This window comes from Petaurus breviceps, unplaced genomic scaffold (genome assembly GCF_028583685.1).
Source record: "Petaurus breviceps papuanus isolate PSGF00001 unplaced genomic scaffold, PetGlider_PUasm1.0 220, whole genome shotgun sequence".
Classification (NCBI taxonomy): Eukaryota; Metazoa; Chordata; class Mammalia; order Diprotodontia; family Petauridae; genus Petaurus; species Petaurus breviceps.
In genome coordinates, this window is record NW_027185876.1 from 21,643,648 (window position 1) to 21,663,193 (window position 19,546).

General features: G+C 37.9%; 1 protein-coding gene and 1 pseudogene across 1 annotated transcript; one reads left to right on the forward strand and one right to left on the reverse strand.

Annotated features, from left to right (window-relative positions):
* Nucleotides 1-235: 235 nt before the first annotated feature.
* LOC138166132 (lymphotactin-like) lies at nt 236-7,194 on the forward strand. Its single transcript, XM_069094538.1, has 3 exons — nt 236-367; nt 4,994-5,105; nt 6,505-7,194. Exons 1-3 carry the CDS (start codon nt 307-309, stop codon nt 6,677-6,679), a joined length of 348 nt encoding a protein of 115 aa, XP_068950639.1. The 5' UTR covers nt 236-306; the 3' UTR covers nt 6,680-7,194.
* Nucleotides 7,195-18,132: 10,938 nt separating this feature from the next.
* LOC138166133 (small ribosomal subunit protein eS4-like) lies at nt 18,133-19,335 on the reverse strand (annotated as a pseudogene).
* Between the last annotated feature and the right edge of the window lie 211 nt (nt 19,336-19,546).

A 19,546-nucleotide genomic window follows, 5' to 3' on the forward strand; every position in this document is an offset into this window, starting at 1 on the left:
TCCTCTGAAGATGAACCCTGGTCATCTCTATTCCCATGATATGCTTTCTATGGTTGGATTCTTTCTCCTTTGTGCATTTTTTTTGTGGTAATAGCTTAATTTCTGTAATCACCTCTATCCCTGGGGTGTTTTTTTTAAATAGAAAAAAATTAGTAGCCTCAGCAAAGACTTTCCAGCAACCTTCCTTCTACCTCAATAATCTGGTCTCATGACAGGAAATCCACTGATCATTGTCAGGGTGTAAAAGCTTAAAAGAATCTTTACTCTTTGTTCTTTTCCCCAAACACCCTCAGTCCAACAGCAACCATGAAGCTCTTCTTGTTGGCTCTCATCTGTTTCTGTGGCCCCACAGCATATATGGTGGAAGGTAAGCTGAGAAATGAATTTTTAGGGTTTGATAAAGGATGGAATTACAGGAAGCATGGAGCTGGGAAGCAGAAAAGCAGTACTCCCATCTAGTTCTGACCAGATTTGCAAGGAATAAAACCTTCATTCTAAGGCACTTAGCTCTGGTTTTTTCATCAAGAATGCTTGAAAGTGGGGTGGCCAGGGAGCACAGCGAGTAAGAGCACCAGCCCCAGAGTTGGGATGATCGAATCTGGGCTCAGACACTTAGCATCCACCCAGAAACACCTGGCCATGTAACCTTGAGCAAGTTACTTAACCCCAATTGCTTAGGGGCAGCCAGGTGGCTCAGTGAGTAAGAGCGCTGGCCCCAGAGTTGGGATGACCTGGGATCAAATCCAGGCTCTGATACTTAGCACCACACCCAGAAATAACTGGCTGTGTAACCTTGAGCAAGTTACTTAACCACAATTGCTTAAAAAAAAAAGAATGCTTGAAAGTCCTCTATTTCATTGAATAACCATATTTTCCCCTGAAGCATTATACCCAGTTTTTCTGGGTAGGTGATTCTTGGTTTTAATCCTAGCTCCTTTGACCTCTGGAATATCATATTCCAAGTTCTTTGATCTCTTAGTGTAGAAGCTGCTAGATCTTGTGTTATCCTGGTTGTGTTTCCACAATGCTCAAATTGTTTCTTCCTGTCAGCTTATGATATTTTCTTCTTGACTTGGGAACTCTGGAATTTGGCTCTGATATTCCCAGGGGTTTTCTTTTTTGGGATCTTTTTCAAGAGACAATCAGTGAACTCTTTAAATTTCTATTTTGCCCTCTGGTTCTAGAGATCGGTGCATTTTTCCTTGAGAATTTCCTGAAGGATGATTTCTAAGCTCTTTTTTGGATCATGGCTTTCAGGTAGTCCAATAATTTTAAAATTATCCCTCCTGGATCTATTTTCCAGGTCAGTGGTTTTTCCAATGAGATATTTCACATTGTCTTCTGTTCCCCAGTCTATAAAATGGCAATGATGAGTCTTACCTGCAAGACACTTGGTAACAATGCATGAAATGATAGATACTAAAGAAAGTCATTAAAGAACTATCAACTAGCAACAACTAACAACTAAGATGACTTCTTGCAGACATCTGTCCTGCTTATAAAGGAGGAAACCACACTAGAGAGCATAGATGGATTACTGCCAATCCATCTTCACTTCTCGAAAAATAATTTCAAGTTCATGTCCTAGCCAGTTAGGTGATATTGGGGAGTGTGCTCAACCCATTAGAGCCATGAAGACCTAAGTTCAAATCCTTCTTAACTTCCTAGCTGTGTGATCCTAGGTAAGTAACTTAAGTTTCAATATGCCTCAATTTCCCCATATGTAAAATTGGGAATATGAAATAAATTCACATATATATGAAAACATCATTATCCTTTGTTAACATTAGCTATTACAACCATAATAATTATTATGCTCTTAACTTAGAGGTCTTGCAATAAAATGAGCAGTATTAATTTTTCCAATGCAGATTATTTATACTCTTTCTTTCTTTTTTATCCTCTTCTATCTTCCTGTTATTGTTGATGAATCTGCCAGTAAGCTCTAATGCCGATGCCTCGCTGTGTAACCTCAGAACCTGAAGGCGACACCCATAGTGCCCAAATTTTGTCAAGTCTTACTAAGCTGTTAAGAATGTCAGTATGGGCTAATGTGTCTGCCATGTAAGAGTCTGCCTAGAAAAAATGGATCAACAGTAATAATGGACGACACTGACATAGTGCTTTAGAGTTTACAGATTTCTCTGAAAATGCCATCACAATTAATCCTCATAATAATCCTTGGAGGTCAGTGGTATATATAAACTTTAATATGTCCATCTTTAGAAGTGAAGCTAAGAGGCTGGGATAAATTGGGCAATTTTCCTGTGGTCACACAAATAATACATATCAGAGGTAGAGTTTAAATTAAACTTACTTTGACATCCATTAAGTAATGATCATATGCAAGGTTTTATGGTAGGCTCTAGGGATAGACATAGGTATGAGACATGGCTACTATCCTCAAGGAACCTTGCTCTCTCCTGACTCAAAGCCTTGATCTCTTTCCATGCCATCGCCATACCATAACCAAGGTTGACCACCAAGTCAGAATATATTTTTTTCTGCAACAACTGACATTTCCATCTACTAAGTCCATCTGCATCAGAGGAAGGAGGACATATACAGATGGAAACATGAATCTCGGAAGTAAGGAAAAAATAACATTATTAGAGATACACTGGGAATTTTTGAAAAAGTTATACTTATGATGAATTCTAATAAATGCATTGGCACTTTATGTGCAGATTCCTAAAGCTATAATTGTACATGGAGATAGATATGTAAAGCCTTCACACACACAGACACACATACAGACACACAGACACACAGACACAGACACTTCAAGATCTCCTGCTTCAGAGTGGTTGATATGTAATCCACTTGACCTCTCTGATCCTGGGATGGAAGTACATTCTTCTCTCAGTGATGATGTAGTTAGGAGTCTGGCCAATATCCTATATCCAACTACAATCAGTTGTTGTTCTGGGCAGAAATTTTGCACAAAGAAGAATGTGTTATCTGGTTGATGTCCAGATCTGAATCATTCGATGAGTCTCCATGGAGGCAGGAAAGAGTGCTCATGTTTGTTTTCATTAGACCCAATTGGGTCCATCTATTTCTGCTGCTCACTTTCTGAATGACCGGCCACATGCTTCTTCTCCTTGCTGGTTTTCAGTTTCCCAGTTGGGGAAGCCAATTCTTGCTGTGATTGAACTCCCACAGAGCTCATGATATTTAAGTAGGTTGAAAGAGCTGAAAAGCCAGAAGGGTTTCAGGGGAAAAGGCAGTATAGTTATGCATCCTGTTCAATTCTGAGGGTCTTAGGAAGAGTGATAGGTTACTTCACTGGGGAGAGTAAAAAAAGAAGATTCTTCTAAAGTAATACAGAGATGAAAGGTCACATTTTTCTTTCATTGGGTTCGGAAAAAGTTCAGATTCAAAATAAATTGGCAGAGATGAGAAAAGAGAAAGTTCAGGAAGGGTATGGGGAGTGTTGAAAGGAGAGGGTAGAGAGAGAGATGGGGAGGTAGGATGAGGATATATTATGTTTAGCTCCATCTTAGAGAACAGCCTTCCAGAATCAGCAACACTTTCTACCAAGTGTTGGAAACTCATTAACCACTGTTACAAATTAAATGGTTCTGCCACTTTGAAATCATGGCAGATGCCTATGGCAGGAGAGGAAAACAATAGATACTAACATTGAATAATTTGGTTTAAGTCCCACTATTCTTAAGTCTCTTTCCATTTCTGCAATATTATCTTGATCTCTAAGGAAAATATACTGATCTTCATTGTGACTCTTTAAAGATTCTTCTAAAGTTCTTTAGGAGCAGCTAGGTGGTGCAGTGGATGGAGTGCCAGGCCCAGAGTCAGAAAGACTCATTTTTGTGAGTTCAAATCTGGCCTCAGACACTTATAGCTGTGTGACCTTGGGCAAGTCACTTAACCCTGTTTGCCTCAGTTTCTTTACCTGTAAAATGATGGAAATAACTGGAATGACTAACAAGAACAACAACAACAAAAAAAGGATTTCTAACTATAGTGACCTCTTTTGCCCAGATAATTATCTTATATTAATCATTAAAATGGGTCTACTTTATGAACAAAATACTAGATTTAAAATCACAGGACCTGGGCTCAAATTCCAACTTTGCTATAAATGCCACAGGTACAAGTATTAAATTAATTTAAAAGGAAATTTTGTCTGTTGAACTGATGTCATCAGACCATCAGTAAGCATTTGTTAAGCAATTACTATATACAATGTGGTAGTCACCAGGGACACAAAGAAAAAAATAAATTTATCCTTTTAAGAGGTATATCATTTACATAGCAGAAAAATCGATATTAGGGATAATAATAAACACATTTCCATTTCCATGACTACTTAGGACATAATAGTTGCTTCTGAAACATCCTAAGCAAAATTCAAGGATGTCATAGGACTCTGGTTATGACCTTGGAAAACACCCATTAACTCTGGAAACTGAGGTTCAGGAAACCTGAGTTTCCTTATCTGTTAAATGAGGAGGTAAGACTAGGGAATCTTTCAAACCTGTCCAGGTAGAATTCTATGTAGCCTGAAGGCCAGTTTGACTGTGTAAATGGAATTAGGAGGTAAATAAGAGAGAGAAGACAAAGACCCTACTTTCAAGGGGATTACAATCTAATGCAAAGGCAACATAATGGAGGGGATTGCATGCTATATTTAGAGCTCTGAAGCATCGATGAACTTTGCTTTGGAATATTCCAGAAGCTACTATATTATCCTTAGTAGTCATGGAGATAGAAGGCTTATAAGGCTTATCCTTATCCCCAATATCAACTTTCCTGCAATGTGAAAGATTAACTCCTGCTTCATTTTTTTCTGTGTAATTCCAGTGTATACAACATTGCCTGGTATATAGTAGCTGCTTAATAAATGCTTGATGATCATTCGATGAGTCCAATGACATTAATTCAACAGATAAAATTTCCTTTTCATTTAATGAGCTAATTATAGGAGATATGATTTTTTTCCTTTTTAAAAAAATTCTTTTTTTTATAGGTGTAGGAACTGAAGTCATAAAAAAGAGTTTTTGCGTGAGCTGGAGTCAGCCCCTACAAAGCAAGAGAGTGAAGACTTATGCTATTGAAGAGGGCCCCATGAGAGCAGTGATGTGAGTTTATATAAGCATCAGCTTCTAGGGAGACCACAAAATGCCTCCCTTTTTATAAGAAATGATCCTTGTGAACAAATGCCTCATTTTGAATGGTCCCTTTCTCCCATTCCTTCAATCAATCTCCTTCCAAGTATGTAGTGGGAATTGGTTCTTATTGAAACACATTAACTCTGTCCCTATTGTAGAGAGTTGAAAAACTATGAAAACTTGAAGAGATTCTCAGGTTTGCTGCCCAATAGGAATATTGTATCAGGTCAGCTAGGAAAATGTCCTTTACAGCTTATAAAGTTAGCAACATAATGTGAGGAAATGGTTGCTGGACTTTCAGTCTGACCATTCGAGTTCAATTCCCAGCTCTGCAAATCACCATCTGTGAGGCCTGGAGCAAATCTCTTCCTTGTTTTTGGTCCTTAGTTTTCTGATTTGTAAAATGATGAGGGTTTGACTAGCTGATCTCTAAATTACCTCCTTATTTCAAACCAGTGACCTTGTGAACCTTAGAGATCAGGAATGGACTCATGGCTGGGAGTCCCACACCATAATTCACATACATGGCCCTTTTTATGTGAGGTCTTTGGATGTTGGCAAAGCTATGGTGAGACAATGTACCTCGATATTACCCTTAATGTACTTGTTGCAAAACAATCCTTTTCTCATGTTCAAAGGCATCATTTTGGCCAGTAGGTATTTCTAATATTTATTTTAAGTTGGATTAGGAGTTAGATGAAGGAACTCCTCCTTCACCAAAGAATGAGGTATAAATCCTTACAGACACTGAGGAATAAGGCAAAGATTCTTAGGTAGACACACAGCAATTCATTCATAATTCTTAACACTTTAATTTTCCCTTTTATTTATCTATTCTATAATTTCCATTCCATTTTAATTTCCATAAAATCCATTCTATAATATCCATTCTATAATCTATCCATTATTTATCCATATAAATAACTATTTATCCATTTTATTTATCTATACTATAAATGTTTATTAAGAACCGATTATGGGCAAAGCACTTAAGGGTAAACATATGTATGTATTACATATATGTAATATATATTATGTACACATATATATTTATCTATCACCTTGGCCCTTGCCCTCATCTTATGGCCTGCCCCATGAGAGGCAGTGTGGTATAGTGGAAGGCACATTGGTCTTGGAATGAGAAAATTTATGTTCATCATCCAACTCTGGCTCCCATTAAACTAAACAAGGTGAGCAAGTACTTTCACCTCTCTGAACGTCAGGTTCTGCTTCCCCCACAAGGGATGGGCAGTCCATTCTTCCCCTAAAGTAAGCCATGAGAAGCAACTTGTGTTCATTCTGAGCTGAGCCCTTGGCCTGATAGAATGACAAGAAGACTAACAATTTCCTTCTTTTCCTTCCATTTTAGTTTTATCACCCACAGGGGATTCAAAATCTGTGCTGATCCTGAGGCCAATTGGGTAAAAAAAGTCATGAATTCTGTGGACAGAAGAACCACCATGAGAAAAACAACCAGGCCAACAGCCTCAGAGCCACCTACTAAAGACGCCATTATTGAGTCTGGGTTGACACCATCTTTCTAGGTGTGTGATGGATCAGACAGCAGGGGTCGGGAACCTGCAGTATCAAGGCTATCTGTGACCCTCTAGGTCCTCAAGTGTGGCCCTTTGAATCCAAACATTATGGAACAAATTCCTTTAATAAAAGGATTTATTCTGTAAAACTTGGACTCAGTCAAAAAGTCATATCCAAGGACCTAGAAGGTTACATGTGGCCCCAAGGCTGCAGGTTTCCCACCCCTGTATCTGATAGAGTGATTGACTTGGAATGAGGAAGACCTGGGCTCAAATCTTGCCTCAGAATCCTACTGTGTCACCCTGGTAAAGTTACTTAACTTTGATAAGTCTTTGTTTTCTCATCTATCAAATGGGGATAATACCTATAGAATTTACCTTGCAGGGTTACTACAAAAGCCAAAAGAAAGAATGTATGTTAAGTGCTTTGCAAAACTATAAATGCTACAAAATAGTGATTCTTACTAGCATCTTGTGTGTCCTGCTAGCCTTCAAATGAAATAAAGTGTCTGTATTCACACAAACTGATCAGATTGTATTTACCTTTTTATGATCCTGAAGATACTCTATTTAGATTTTTCAGCTTATTGATGTTCACCTTGGAATTATGGCTAGAAAATATTTATTATTCAGAACGATATTTTTTTTACTTCTTTACTTTTTTACTCAGAATAACCTGTAAAAGATGATGCTATCAGAAAAAAGAGGTTTATCCTTAAGAGAAAGCAGGGAACTGGCTAAACCAGTGGCAGAAAGAATGAAGACTGCTATTTATTATATCACAAACCAATTTCATAATACGATAGATGAGAAGCAATGCTATCAGCTCATACTTCTGCACTGCTCCAAGGTTTACGAGTTTTACTCATCTCTTTTATGAGGCAGGCAATGCAAGCATTAGCCCCATTTTCCAGATGAGGAAATGGAATGAGTGAGGTTAAGCAAATTGCTCAGGGCTCCCCAGCATCATCTACAGATCTAGTCCATATGCATATGAACAAATCCCTGCTAATGTGTATGGCTACACACTGGAAGTGAAAGAATAAGTGTGGGAAGAACATTGAACTAAGAGTCAGGAAAGCTGGTTCTAGTCCAAGATAGCTATTTAACAAGATAAAAAGCAAGTTTATTAAAAACTCACTGTGCTAAGCACTGAGGATACATTGACAGGAGCTGGGAGGTCTTTACAACCAAAGGACTTATATTCTGATGGGGAAAAAAAGGCAGAAAAGGGGGTTAAAGAAGGTGGTTGACAACAGGTTGGTTCATTTTGTGGACACTGGACTTGGGGCAAGAAAAGGCAAAATTTATCTATGAGATTAGAGAATCTCATGGACAGTGTCCAAACTTCCTGCAGGAAGGGGAAGACACGTGCAAAAATCAATCACTCCCTAGGTGTACGACCTCCAACAAATTAATCTATACCACATAGGATCATGGACTTTTAACTGGAAAGGATGTTAAATCATCTGGTCCAATCTCTCATTTTATAGCAGGGGAAAATGAGACTCAGGGTTTCAATTTCCTCACCTCTATAATGGGGATTAGATCAGATTATCTTTAAGGTTTCCTTCAACTTTACAATTCCATGAATCTATAATTAGTCTCATTCTAATTTTTTTTTTTTAAAGATAAGAAGCTAGTTTATGCAATGTAATTAACTGTCACCAAAATACACTGTCTATTTACTGCTAAAATAGTCTGGCCCTTATAATCAAGGAACCTGACAAGATTTACAAGACAATTCCATTATTTGAAAACTATTAATCCCAATATTAAACTGTTTACAAACATAGGAAAAGAAGATTTTCTATCAAATTCTTTTTAACATTTAAATATGATCTTGTTTTTTTCATTTTATTTATTTTTAGTTTTCAATATTCATTTTCACAAGATTTTGAGTTACAAATTTTCTCCTTGTCCTTCCCCACCCCCACCCCAAAATAGCAAATCTATTGAATACCCCTTCCCCCAATCTGTTCTCTCTTATATCCTACCCCCCCTAACTTTCTAGTAGGGCAAGATAGATTTCTATACCCCCATGCCTGTATATCTTATTTCCCAGTTGCCTGTAAAAACAACCAATTTTTAAAATATTAAATATGATCTTGAGACCTAAATCAAGGAGATACATATCAGAGAAAGAACATTATCATTTAATACTCCTAATGAATATAGATATAAACATTTGAGTATTAGCAGAGTATAGCAACACATCATAAAGACTATACTTTATTACCTGATAGAATATATACCAGGGATGTAAGGTTGGTTCAATATTAGGAAAACTACGAGCATAATAGACTATATTAATAATAAAACCATAAAAATCATTTGACGTCATTAGATGCAGAAAAAGCTTTTGATAAAGAACTTATATAAATATTAAAAGATGCCATGTCATTATTTTGATGTGTATAGTTACTTGCTTTTCCCCCTTATAGTAATAGGTAAGTGGTTATTTTTTAATTTTAATTTTTTTTTGCCTTTTGGATGGCAGTTGGGGTTAACTTGCCCAAGGTTACACAGCTAGTGTTTTTTGTGTTAAGTGTCTGAGGCCGGAACAGAACTCAGATCCTCCCAACTCCGGGGCCAACGCTTTACTTACTGCACCACCCCCAATTGGTTATTTTTTAAAAGATTAGGTTTTATTCATATAATTTTTCTAACATTATAGTTTTTACTTGACATACCTCGTTCATACCCCAATGCTCTTTACCCATTCTATGAGTTGTTCATTGCAATAAATATGAAATTAAACAGAAACAACTGCCACAATGACTGACTCTGACAATGTATACAACATTCTGCACCCATGGTTCTCTTCCCCTAATTCAAAAGGAGGAAGGGGTACTTCATCTTCTGTTCTGTGATGATCAAGGTTGGTTCTTTTTATCACAGTGGTTGTGTTTATTGTTCCTTGGTTCTTCTTACTTCATTCTGTATCAGTTTATAAAAGTCTTCCCATGTGTCTCTGAATTCCTCATATTCTTTCTCATGGAACAATAATTTTCTAGCATCTTTACATATCACAGTGATTTTCCCAATCAGTCATCACCCAATCATTGGGCATCCATTTTGTTTCTAGTTTTTAGTTACCTGATATCAGGGTTGTTCTGAATAATAGATGGTCTTCTGCTAAGTGGAAACTCTGAATAAGGGTCACCAGCTAAAGGAGGAGAATTTCCTCACCTACTTTCTGTGGTCTGAAAGTTGGGCTATAGTTCTCAGAATTCTTTTATTTTTCCAGTTGAGATTTTAGATAGGAATATATATTCTTGAGGCTTGGGGGGAATATTTTGTTCTTTTTATTTAATCAATTTGTGATTATGGGTTTCATATTTGGGAAGGATTTGAAAGATCATCTAGGACAATAAAAATGGAATGTAAATTGATGTGAACTGCTAGCATTTGTCATTGATGAGGCTCAAACCCAGGACTTACTAAGTTTAATGCTTTCCCTCTATTCAATACCTCACAGTGCCTCTCATGTATTGGCATCATTACGATAATAAGCGTGTAGGAAAAAAAGACTCAGGGCTGTGGCACTGGTGGTATGTTAGAGAGGAAGTAATGGAATGATTTTCAAGTGAATCACAATGCTCATAGCTGTCTGTAGAAGGAAAAGGGAAAGATGTGTCACTTTCTCTTTGTTTTCTAGCCTTGTTGCTTCTCTTTCTTCCCTTACCTCAAGGACAAATGGTCTCTTCTCAAAAACTGAATCTATTCTTCCATTCCATAAACAAGCCAATGTGAGTAACATTCATTTTCAAGGAGGATCAAATGCTGTGGGCACATACATCTAGATGTGCTTATAGATATGTGTACACACTTATTTAATGTGTGCCAATGTTGATCACTTGGACAAAGTTCATCAAGCTGAATTGATTAGTGTATACACCTGCACAAAGATATTTTGAAGTTGTATGTCTCAGTTTTCTCATTGCTTGGTATTAATAACAATGCACATTTCTATAAAACTCTCAGCTTTATGCACTTACCTCACAAGATCATGAGGTAGGGGACACAAACATGGGATACTCAGTTCTGTCCTATTTATATAGGAGGGAGCTGTGAGGAAAAACTTTTGGAAACCTGTGTGCATTATGTGAGTGGCATTGAGACTGGACCTATGATTTCAATGGCACAGGGTATTCTTAGGAGAGGAAACTCCTTCCAGTGAAGGTCTGCATCTTCTTTGAAACTTAGTTTTAGAGATTCACCTAGAGAACTGAGAGGTCAGAGTCACATGGCCAGTATATATCAGAGATGGGAGTTGGATTCAAATTTCCCTGGCTTCTTTTCTAGCTCTCTATTCACTAAGCCATGGTAACATACTAGGAGATGCTTTATATGAATATGAATTTTTATTGTCCCCTTTTTACGGACAAGGAAAGTGAGAGAAATTATATGATTTACTTTGTCATTTCATGCCTAGGAAGTATCAGAAATGGGATTCAAAGTTAAATCCCCTAGGTTTAAGTCCAGTGATCTTCCCATTATGCATCAGACTAAAATGAAAGAGAATCAGAATCTTACCTTTGTAGCTAACTAGTTATGTGTCCATGTCATGTCACTTAACCCCCATAGATCTTAGTTTCACAGAATCAAAGAAGCTCTCACAGCTGCTTTCTTTTCTCTTCCCAGGAAGTCTCTATACTGTCATCAATGGCAACCTGTTTGCAGGGACTGTGGGATCCTGATCACTTTTTAAAAACCTGGTGGTACCTTGTGAAATTGACAGAAAGTCTTGATCACCATTGGGACCATGTTTCTAGTTCCAGTAAGTGAGGGCTGCTTTCTGAGGTAGAATAACCTTGCATCCTGTTTCTATTACCCATTCACTACTCACCAGTTTGATTCTGTCCTCCCTTATCAGATGGTACTGGGCAGTGCTCTGTTCAAACTGTGGTTGTGGCATTCTTTTTAGACTCTGGAGTCTAGAGATGAAAGCTCTGCAGCCTTTTTAAACACACATCTATTTCATAGACTCATAAACCACTACCAATGTGGGTGTATGGTCACAGGATATGGGTTTGGGAAGATATGAGCAATTGAAAAGAAATTTAAAAAATTATTAATTAGTAACTCCTGCTAAGATTTTCCAACAGCTTCCCTTCTAATCCTGAGAGCCGTGTGACATTCAAGATTGCAAGGACATAAAATCTCAAGGGGACTTCACTCTTCATTCTCTCCCCCAAATACTCTCAGTCTAAGAGCAGTCATGACACTCCCGTTACTCTTTTTCTCTTCCATTGGCCCCACTGTATATACTGGAGAAGGAAAGCTGGAGGATTGATTCCTAGGTTTTGGTGAAGGATGGGATTAAGAAAGTGAGGAGTTGGGAGGCAGGAAAACCGTAATCTCATCTAGCTCTGGACAGACTTGCTAGGGATGAGCCACTTATTCTAAGACACTTATGTATAATATCTCAGGTCCTCAGTTTATGAAATGGGAATGATAACCCTTACCCACAGGGGACTATGCACAATGGAAAGAGCCATTAAGAAACTAGCAACATTTTACTTCTTATAGATGTCAGTACTGGTCCCAAAGGAGGGTCCTAAGCCAGAGAGCAAAGACAGATTGTTGTCAATCATCTTGACTGTTGGAAAAACAATTTCAAATTCATTCCATAGATAGCTAGGTGAATGTGGGACTTGCAGTTGGGAAGATGTGAATTCAAATCTTGCCTAGCTTATTAGCAGTGTGACTGGGAAAGTCACTTAAACTTCTATGTGTCTCAGTTTTCCCATCTTTAAAATGGGGATAATGATATCACATATCTCTCAGGGTAGTTGAGAGGATAAAATGAGATAATATAACTGAATCACTTTGAAATTATTATCCTACATTAATTCTATTATTAATATCATTATCACTAAACTCCTATTGGACATGCTGGAGACATGTAAATAGCATTTATTTTTCAAGGGAGAGATCATTTTTCCTATTCCTCTTCTCTCGACTCTTTTACTTCTTCTTGTTATTATTATCCTGAATAATAACAATAAATCTGCCAGTAAGGTCTGGAGCTGATGCTTCACAGTCTCTATGACTGGCCCCCAGAACTTGAAGGCCATATCAACGATGAGGAAATTTTGTCAAGTCTTACTAAGCTGGTAATGCTGTAAGTACAGTTTCACATGTCTGCCATGTAAAAGTCTTCCTGGGACAACTGAATCAATGCTAATCATAACTGACATCAATATAGTGCTTTAAAATTTATAGTTATTTCCATACATTATTTCATTTGATCCTCTTAACAAAGCCATGGTAGTTATTCTACATAGACATTGATATGTCTGTCTTTAGAAGTGAGGCTGTGAGTTCAGATAAGTTGAGTAATTTTCCTGTGGTCCCATATCAGAGAGAATATGAGTTCAACTTACCTAGACAAGCATTTAAGTGCCTACTATGTGTAGTTTTATGCTAGACTCTAGGAATGCAGACAGGTAGAAGATGTGGTCATTGTCCCAAAGGAACCTAGGTCTCTCCTGATACCATGTCTTGAGCTCTTTCCATGGCATTACTCTAGCTCTCCCTGAATTTTAGGTGATAAGAATTTTGGGGTCACATCCCCTAATGTCTCTATTTACTAAGGCTTAAGGGATTTGTGATTTGCATCTAAGGAAGAAGCTCTCATGCAGATGGAAATATGACCCTTTAAAAGTATTGAAATGGCATTATGAATGGGTATACTCTGGAAATTCTTGAAATGCTTACACTTATGTTGAGTTCTACTAAATACGTTGGTCCTTTATATTCTAATGCATAGGTTTCTAAAAACAAAATTGCACATGGGGACAGGCATGCAAGGCTCCCATAGACATGCACCGGCACCTCAAAAGCTTCTGCTTCAGAGTGGTTGGCATGTATCACATTTGGTCTCTCTGATCTCAAGACGGAAGGGCATTCTATTCCCAGTGGCAATGAAAGTAGGAGTCTGGACAATATCCTATGTCCAGGTACCATTACTGGATCAATGGCTGCTCTGGGATGAATTTTAAGACAGAGAAAAGTGTTATCTAGTTGATGCCCAGATCTGAGTTTTTTATGGGACTCCAGGAAAGCAGGAAATAATGCTCATTTCTCAGTCTTTATTAGCACCTATCTCCTAGGGCTGTTGTGTGCATAAAACAAGGTGATATGTGCAAAACACCTTGCTAAAGAGGTTGAGTCCACCTAGTCCCACTGTTCCATTCCTGAATCACTAGCAGCATGCTGTTCCGCCTTACTGAGTCTCAGTTTTCTCTGCTCTCAAATGGGGGAGAAAACCTCTGTCCTCTTATTTAACCCCCAGGAAGATTATGATACATAGGTTAAGAGAGGTGAAAAGTCTGGAGTCCTTCAAGGGAAAAGTCTTGTATAAGGCTCTCAGGAGGAGCAGTGGGCAAGCTCACTGGGGAAAACAAGAAAAAAGAGATTCTTCCAAAATAAAACAGGGAAAGATCAAGTTTTTTTTTGTAAGAGTCCAGTTTGAAAATAATTGTTAGAGAGGGTGAAAGTGAATATTTAGAAGCGACATGATGAGTTCTGGAAAGGAGAGAGTTGAAAGATGAGGATGAAGGAAGGTGATATGTTTTGTTTAGCTCATCAAAAATAGAGGGCCTATTTACCTTGGTTCCACAGATCTTCCAAGGGATCCATGGATAGATTTTAGGGGTCCATCAAATGGAATGGGAAAAAATGATATCTTTCTTTTTTCTAACCTCTAACTGAAATGTAGCCATTTCCTTTAATTATGAATTTTTTTACTCTTAAAGTTTTTGTTATTTTATTTTTCTTATATTATTGTAGTTATTTCAAGTAACTAGTTGATATAGATAACATATTTATTCCTATGCTCCTCTCAGAGAGCCATCGCATTATGACAAATAGTATTTATGTTAGAGAGGAAAAGAAAACGCAACTTATCTATACATTAATAAAGTCCAAAAATATGTGCCCTGATTAACACCTGTTAACTTCCTACCTCCATGAAGGGGAAGGTTGGGGAGTGTCTTCTCATATTTCTTCATTTGATTCCTACTTGTACTTTTATAATTTTGTCACATTTACTTTTGATGTTTTTGTATGTAGTTCTTTTTACATTATTATAGCTATATATATATACACATACATATATATATGTGTGTATATATAGAAAATGACTATAATATATAACTACTATATATATATATAAATATATACTGTAATTAGCTTCATCATTCCTCATTTGAAGAACGTTGTTTGTTTCCATTTCTTAGCCATCACAAAAAGTGCTACCACAATTTTGTAGTATAGGGGATTTTCTTCTTAATGAGGGCTTCTTCAGAGCATAAGCCCAGTAATAGAGACAATGATTCAAAAGGCATGGACATTTTAGTTACTCTATTCGTATAATTTGAAATTGTTTTCTAGTTCATACCATTTCACAGCTCCACCAAGAATGCATCAGTGTTCTTAGCCTTCCACTTCCCTCCAGCATTGGGTGTGGGCTTTTTGGGTCATTTTTGTAAATTTGCAAGGTGTGAAGCGAAAACTCAGGGCTGTTTTGATTTGCATTTCTCTTATTATTGCTGATCTGGAGCAGGTTTTCATGTGGTTGTGAATATTTTACAATTATTTTGAGAATTAAAAAAAAAATCCTTCAACCATTTGGTGATTGTGGAATGGCTATTAGTCCTATACTTATTTGTTAGTTGTTTATATATGTTGTATACTAATCCTTACATTGTATTTAAAAACATTCTGAAAAAAAGATATCTTGTCTTCACCAACTGCTAAAGAGGTCCACAACATATACAAATATGTATACACATATGTATACACATGAACACAAAGGTTAAGAACTCATGGTCTAAATGAATTGCCTTCTAATCTCAGAGATACTTATACCAATTATGCCATCATTAGCCACAGTCCCAAATTAAATCATTTTATAGCTGGTTTTGTCACTTCGAGGCCAAAGGTGGGTGCCTCTGGCATGAAAGGAATAAGGCAACTGCTAATATTGATCAGCTTTGGTTTAGACCACACTATTCTTATGTCCCTAAATCTCTTTCTTCAGGGCAAGCTTGGTCTCTAAGTGAAACACATTGACCTTTAACCTAAATTCTTCTTTATCATTTCTAAGGATGAATGTATAGTGACCTTATCTTGTCTTAGTTCCCTCATATTATATCATTAAACATCTCTCTCTCCTCTCTTATGGCATAAAGAATACTGGATTTGGAGTCAGATAACCTGGGTCTAATTCTCAACTGTTCTATAGGCACTACAGGTAAATAACTGTTTGATCTCAGATAACTCACCAAATCCCTCTGGACCTCAGTTTCCTTTTCTTAAAAATAAAAAGGTTAGGGGGAGGCTAGGTGGTGCAGTGAATAGAGCACTGGCCCTGGAGACAGGAGGACCTGAGTTCAAATTTGACCTCAGACACAACACTTACTAGCCATGTGGCCTTGGGCACGTCACTTAACCCTAATTGCCCTGCCTTCCCCCTCCAAAAAAAAAGGCAAAAAAAAAATGGAAAGGTTAGACTAGAAGATCCCACCCACTCCTAATTTTATGAGCCTAAGAAATAGCTTCTACTTTGTAAATACTATGGAACCTCTATAAGAGAAATTAGACACAGATCCCACTTTTTTTTTCTTTTTGGAGGGGGTAAGGCAGGGCAATTCACCGAAGGTGAACAGGCCCTCTATTTTTGATGAGCTAAACTGACTTGCCCAAGGTCACACAGCTAGTAAGTGTTAAATATCTGAGGCCGAATTTGAACTCAGGTCCCCCTGTGCTCTATTCACTGTGCCACCTAGCTGCCCCATAGATTCCACTTTTAAGAAGATTAAGACTTAGTAGACAGGCAGTATGGTGTTGTGGATAGAGCACTCTCTTTACAGTCAGAGGGCAGGTCCTAGATGAATACTTAAACTTCGAGTCACAATGTTCCAGAAGTAACTATTTTCTCCTTAGCAGTCATGGTGATGGGAATAAGCATGCTTTTATTCCTAATATCAATCCTCCTACTACATAGAATACAAGTTCTTTGAAAGCTGGACTTATTTCATTTTTGTTTTTGTATCTGCAGTTCCCATCCTATTTCTTGGCACATAAGAGGTACTTAATGTTTTTTGATTAATTGTTTGGCTATCCTGCTGGCATCAATTCAGGAGATAATCCTGAATTGGCATTCCTACTGGCATCAATTCAGGTGATAGTCATTCCTTCTATTTCAATGAGTTAATTATAGGAAATTCAGAGTTTCTTTTCTTTTTCTTTTTGAAACTAGATGTGCAAGGTGAAGCCATAAAAAATGAATTTTTGTGTGAGCCTGAGAAGCTGGGTTCTAGCAGTCAAGTCAGTTAAAAAATATACCAGTGAAGAGGATCCAGTGATGTCAGTTAAGGCAACCACAAACTTCTGATGAAATGAAGAAATGCTGCCCCCCTCAGGAGACATGGGTCCTCAGAAATGAACCCCTTACCTTGAACTCCTTACCTCCCCACTATGCCAATCTCTCTCTAGGTAGATAGCAGGAATTTATTCTCACTGGTTTATATCAACCATGTCCCCACTGTTAGTGCTGAGAAAATATATAAGCTCTAAAAGATCCTCAGACTTTAGCTGTTTAATAGAGAATGTATTAACATTTGTAATGAAATCAATCAGGAAAGTAGACTAGAGTTCCAATAATGATACCAATGTAGTGTGGGGGAAAGTTTACTGAGCTCTGGGATTTACTAGTTATATGTCTTTGAGCAACTCACCTCCCCTCAGTTTCTTGGGACTCAGTTTCTTGACTTGTAAAATGATGGGTATTAGATTAGTCCCTTCTTATTTAAAATCTGTGACCCTGTGATCTTACATTCAGGGTGAAACTCATGGATGAGAGGCCCTGGTCAGGATTTAAGCACATTGCCCAGTTTAAGTGAGAACTCTTGGTATAAGGAAATGTGTCATGGCTTGGATTTCCTGTCATAGTTATTTTGGGGAAATATACCTGTAATATCCCAATTGTCAATCAATCCTTTATTTTTTTTCATCTTGATAGGCATCAAATTTAGCAATATGTGTAAATCACTAGAAAGTTAGATGAGGGTTGACTTCTTGATCAAACTTGATCAAAAGTTTGAAACTTAGGCATTGTGAAGTAACATAGCATATGTTAGGTTAACATAGTGAAGCATTAAAGATTCTTAGGCTGGGGTGGCTAGGTGGCGCAGTGAGTAAAGTGCCGGCCCTGGAGTCGGGTGGACCTGAGTTCGGTTCCAGCCTGAGACACTTAACACCCACACAAAAATACTAGTCGTGTAACCTTGGGCAAGTTACTTAACCCCAATTGCCTTCCAAAAGGCAAAAAAAAAAAAAAAGATTCTTAGCCCTTGATTTAACATTCATTCATTCCAGAAATATTCATTAAGAACTTGTTATAGGCAAGGCATGGTAGAGTATGGATAGGGACTATACCTGTGGTATCATTTCGTTTTTTTTTTTAAGTTTTATTGATATCTTTTGTTTTCACATCAGCCATTTTGGGATATGTCCTCTCCCCATCCTCCAGAGACCCGTTCCATGTAACGAAGAAAAGCAGTTAAGCAAAACCAATACAGCTACATCTTCTAACATTTTATGCAACATTCATACCCACAGTACCCTAATCCAAAGAAAGAAGAGAAAGGCATTTATGCCTTGTTCTATTTCATTTTATAAGACCATGTTGTTTAAGCTATTTCTTATTTTGTGTATTTTATATTTTGTAGGGTAATCACATTTTTTGTTAAAAACTGTAACATCTCAACTTGACTGAAACCCTACAAATCCTTATCTGCACTCACTTAGTCATTGCTCTGCTTATGCCAATCTCTTGTCTCTCTCTTCAGCAATTGTAAGGCGGATACCCTTTCCTCGGGGAAGAGAGATCCAAGGCTTATTACCTTTGCCAATAACAAAAATGTTGGAGAGCCTGGTGGCAAAACTATTGCCATTGGCATCTTTTACGTGGACAACATCAAAAGAGCCAGGATGTTTCTCCCTGTTTGTGATCACACCAATTCGACCCAAATTAGCCCCACTGGTCACCCTACATAGGTTACCCATATCAAACTTGATAAAATCAGTGATCTTGCCAGCCTCTAAATCAATCTGAACTGTGTCATTCACTTTGATCAGAGGATCTGGGTAACGGATAGTATGGGCATCATGGGTCACCAGATGGGGAATACCTTTTGTACCCCCAAAATTTCCCTCACTTTGCACAATTTATATTTAGCTTCCTCAGCTGTAATACGATGAATGGCAAAGCGTCCCTTTGTGTCATAAACCAGACGGAAATGTTCACTCATCTTCTCAATGCTAATGACATCCACAAAGCCAGCTGGGTATGTAATATCAGTGCGGACCTTGCCATCAATCATGATGAATCACTGCATGCAGATCTTATTTACTTCATCTCCAGTCAGGGCATACTTCAGTCTGTTTCTCAGGAAGATGATGAGTGGGAGACACTCCCTCAGCTTGTGGAGACCTGTTGATGGTCTTGGAGCAAAAACTCCTGTTAACTTATCCAGCATCCAATGCTTTGGAGCTGCTACACACTTCAAATGCTTCTTGGGACCACGAGCCATGGTTACACTGAACCTGAGTTAAAATGGGAACTTTACTCAGCTGTAGGATCACAGGCTCCGTCTACTTATATGCTGTGTGTGTTTGGCCAATTCACTGTACCCTTTCGGGCCTTACCGTATTTACCAGCAGCACGACCAGACGGTCCCAAGGCCGTGCGGAAAGAGCGGTATCATTTCTTTATGGGACTCCCAGGCTAGGAAACTCCCTCCACTGATTCAGGTCAACCCATGCTCTAAGACTTAAAATTTCAGAGTGCTGCCTAGAATG

What these genes read in the sequence shown, in the direction of transcription:
- LOC138166132 (XM_069094538.1), top strand. Translation starts at nt 307, where the DNA reads ATGAAGCTCTTCTTGTTGGCTCTCATCTGTTTCTGTGGCCCCACAGCA. An exon ending in CACAGCATATATGGTGGAAG is followed by an intron (nt 368 to 4,993) that starts GTAAGCTGAGAA and finishes TTTTTTTTATAG; the next exon opens with GTGTAGGAACTGAAGTCATA. An exon ending in GGCCCCATGAGAGCAGTGAT is followed by an intron (nt 5,106 to 6,504) that starts GTGAGTTTATAT and finishes CTTCCATTTTAG; the next exon opens with TTTTATCACCCACAGGGGAT.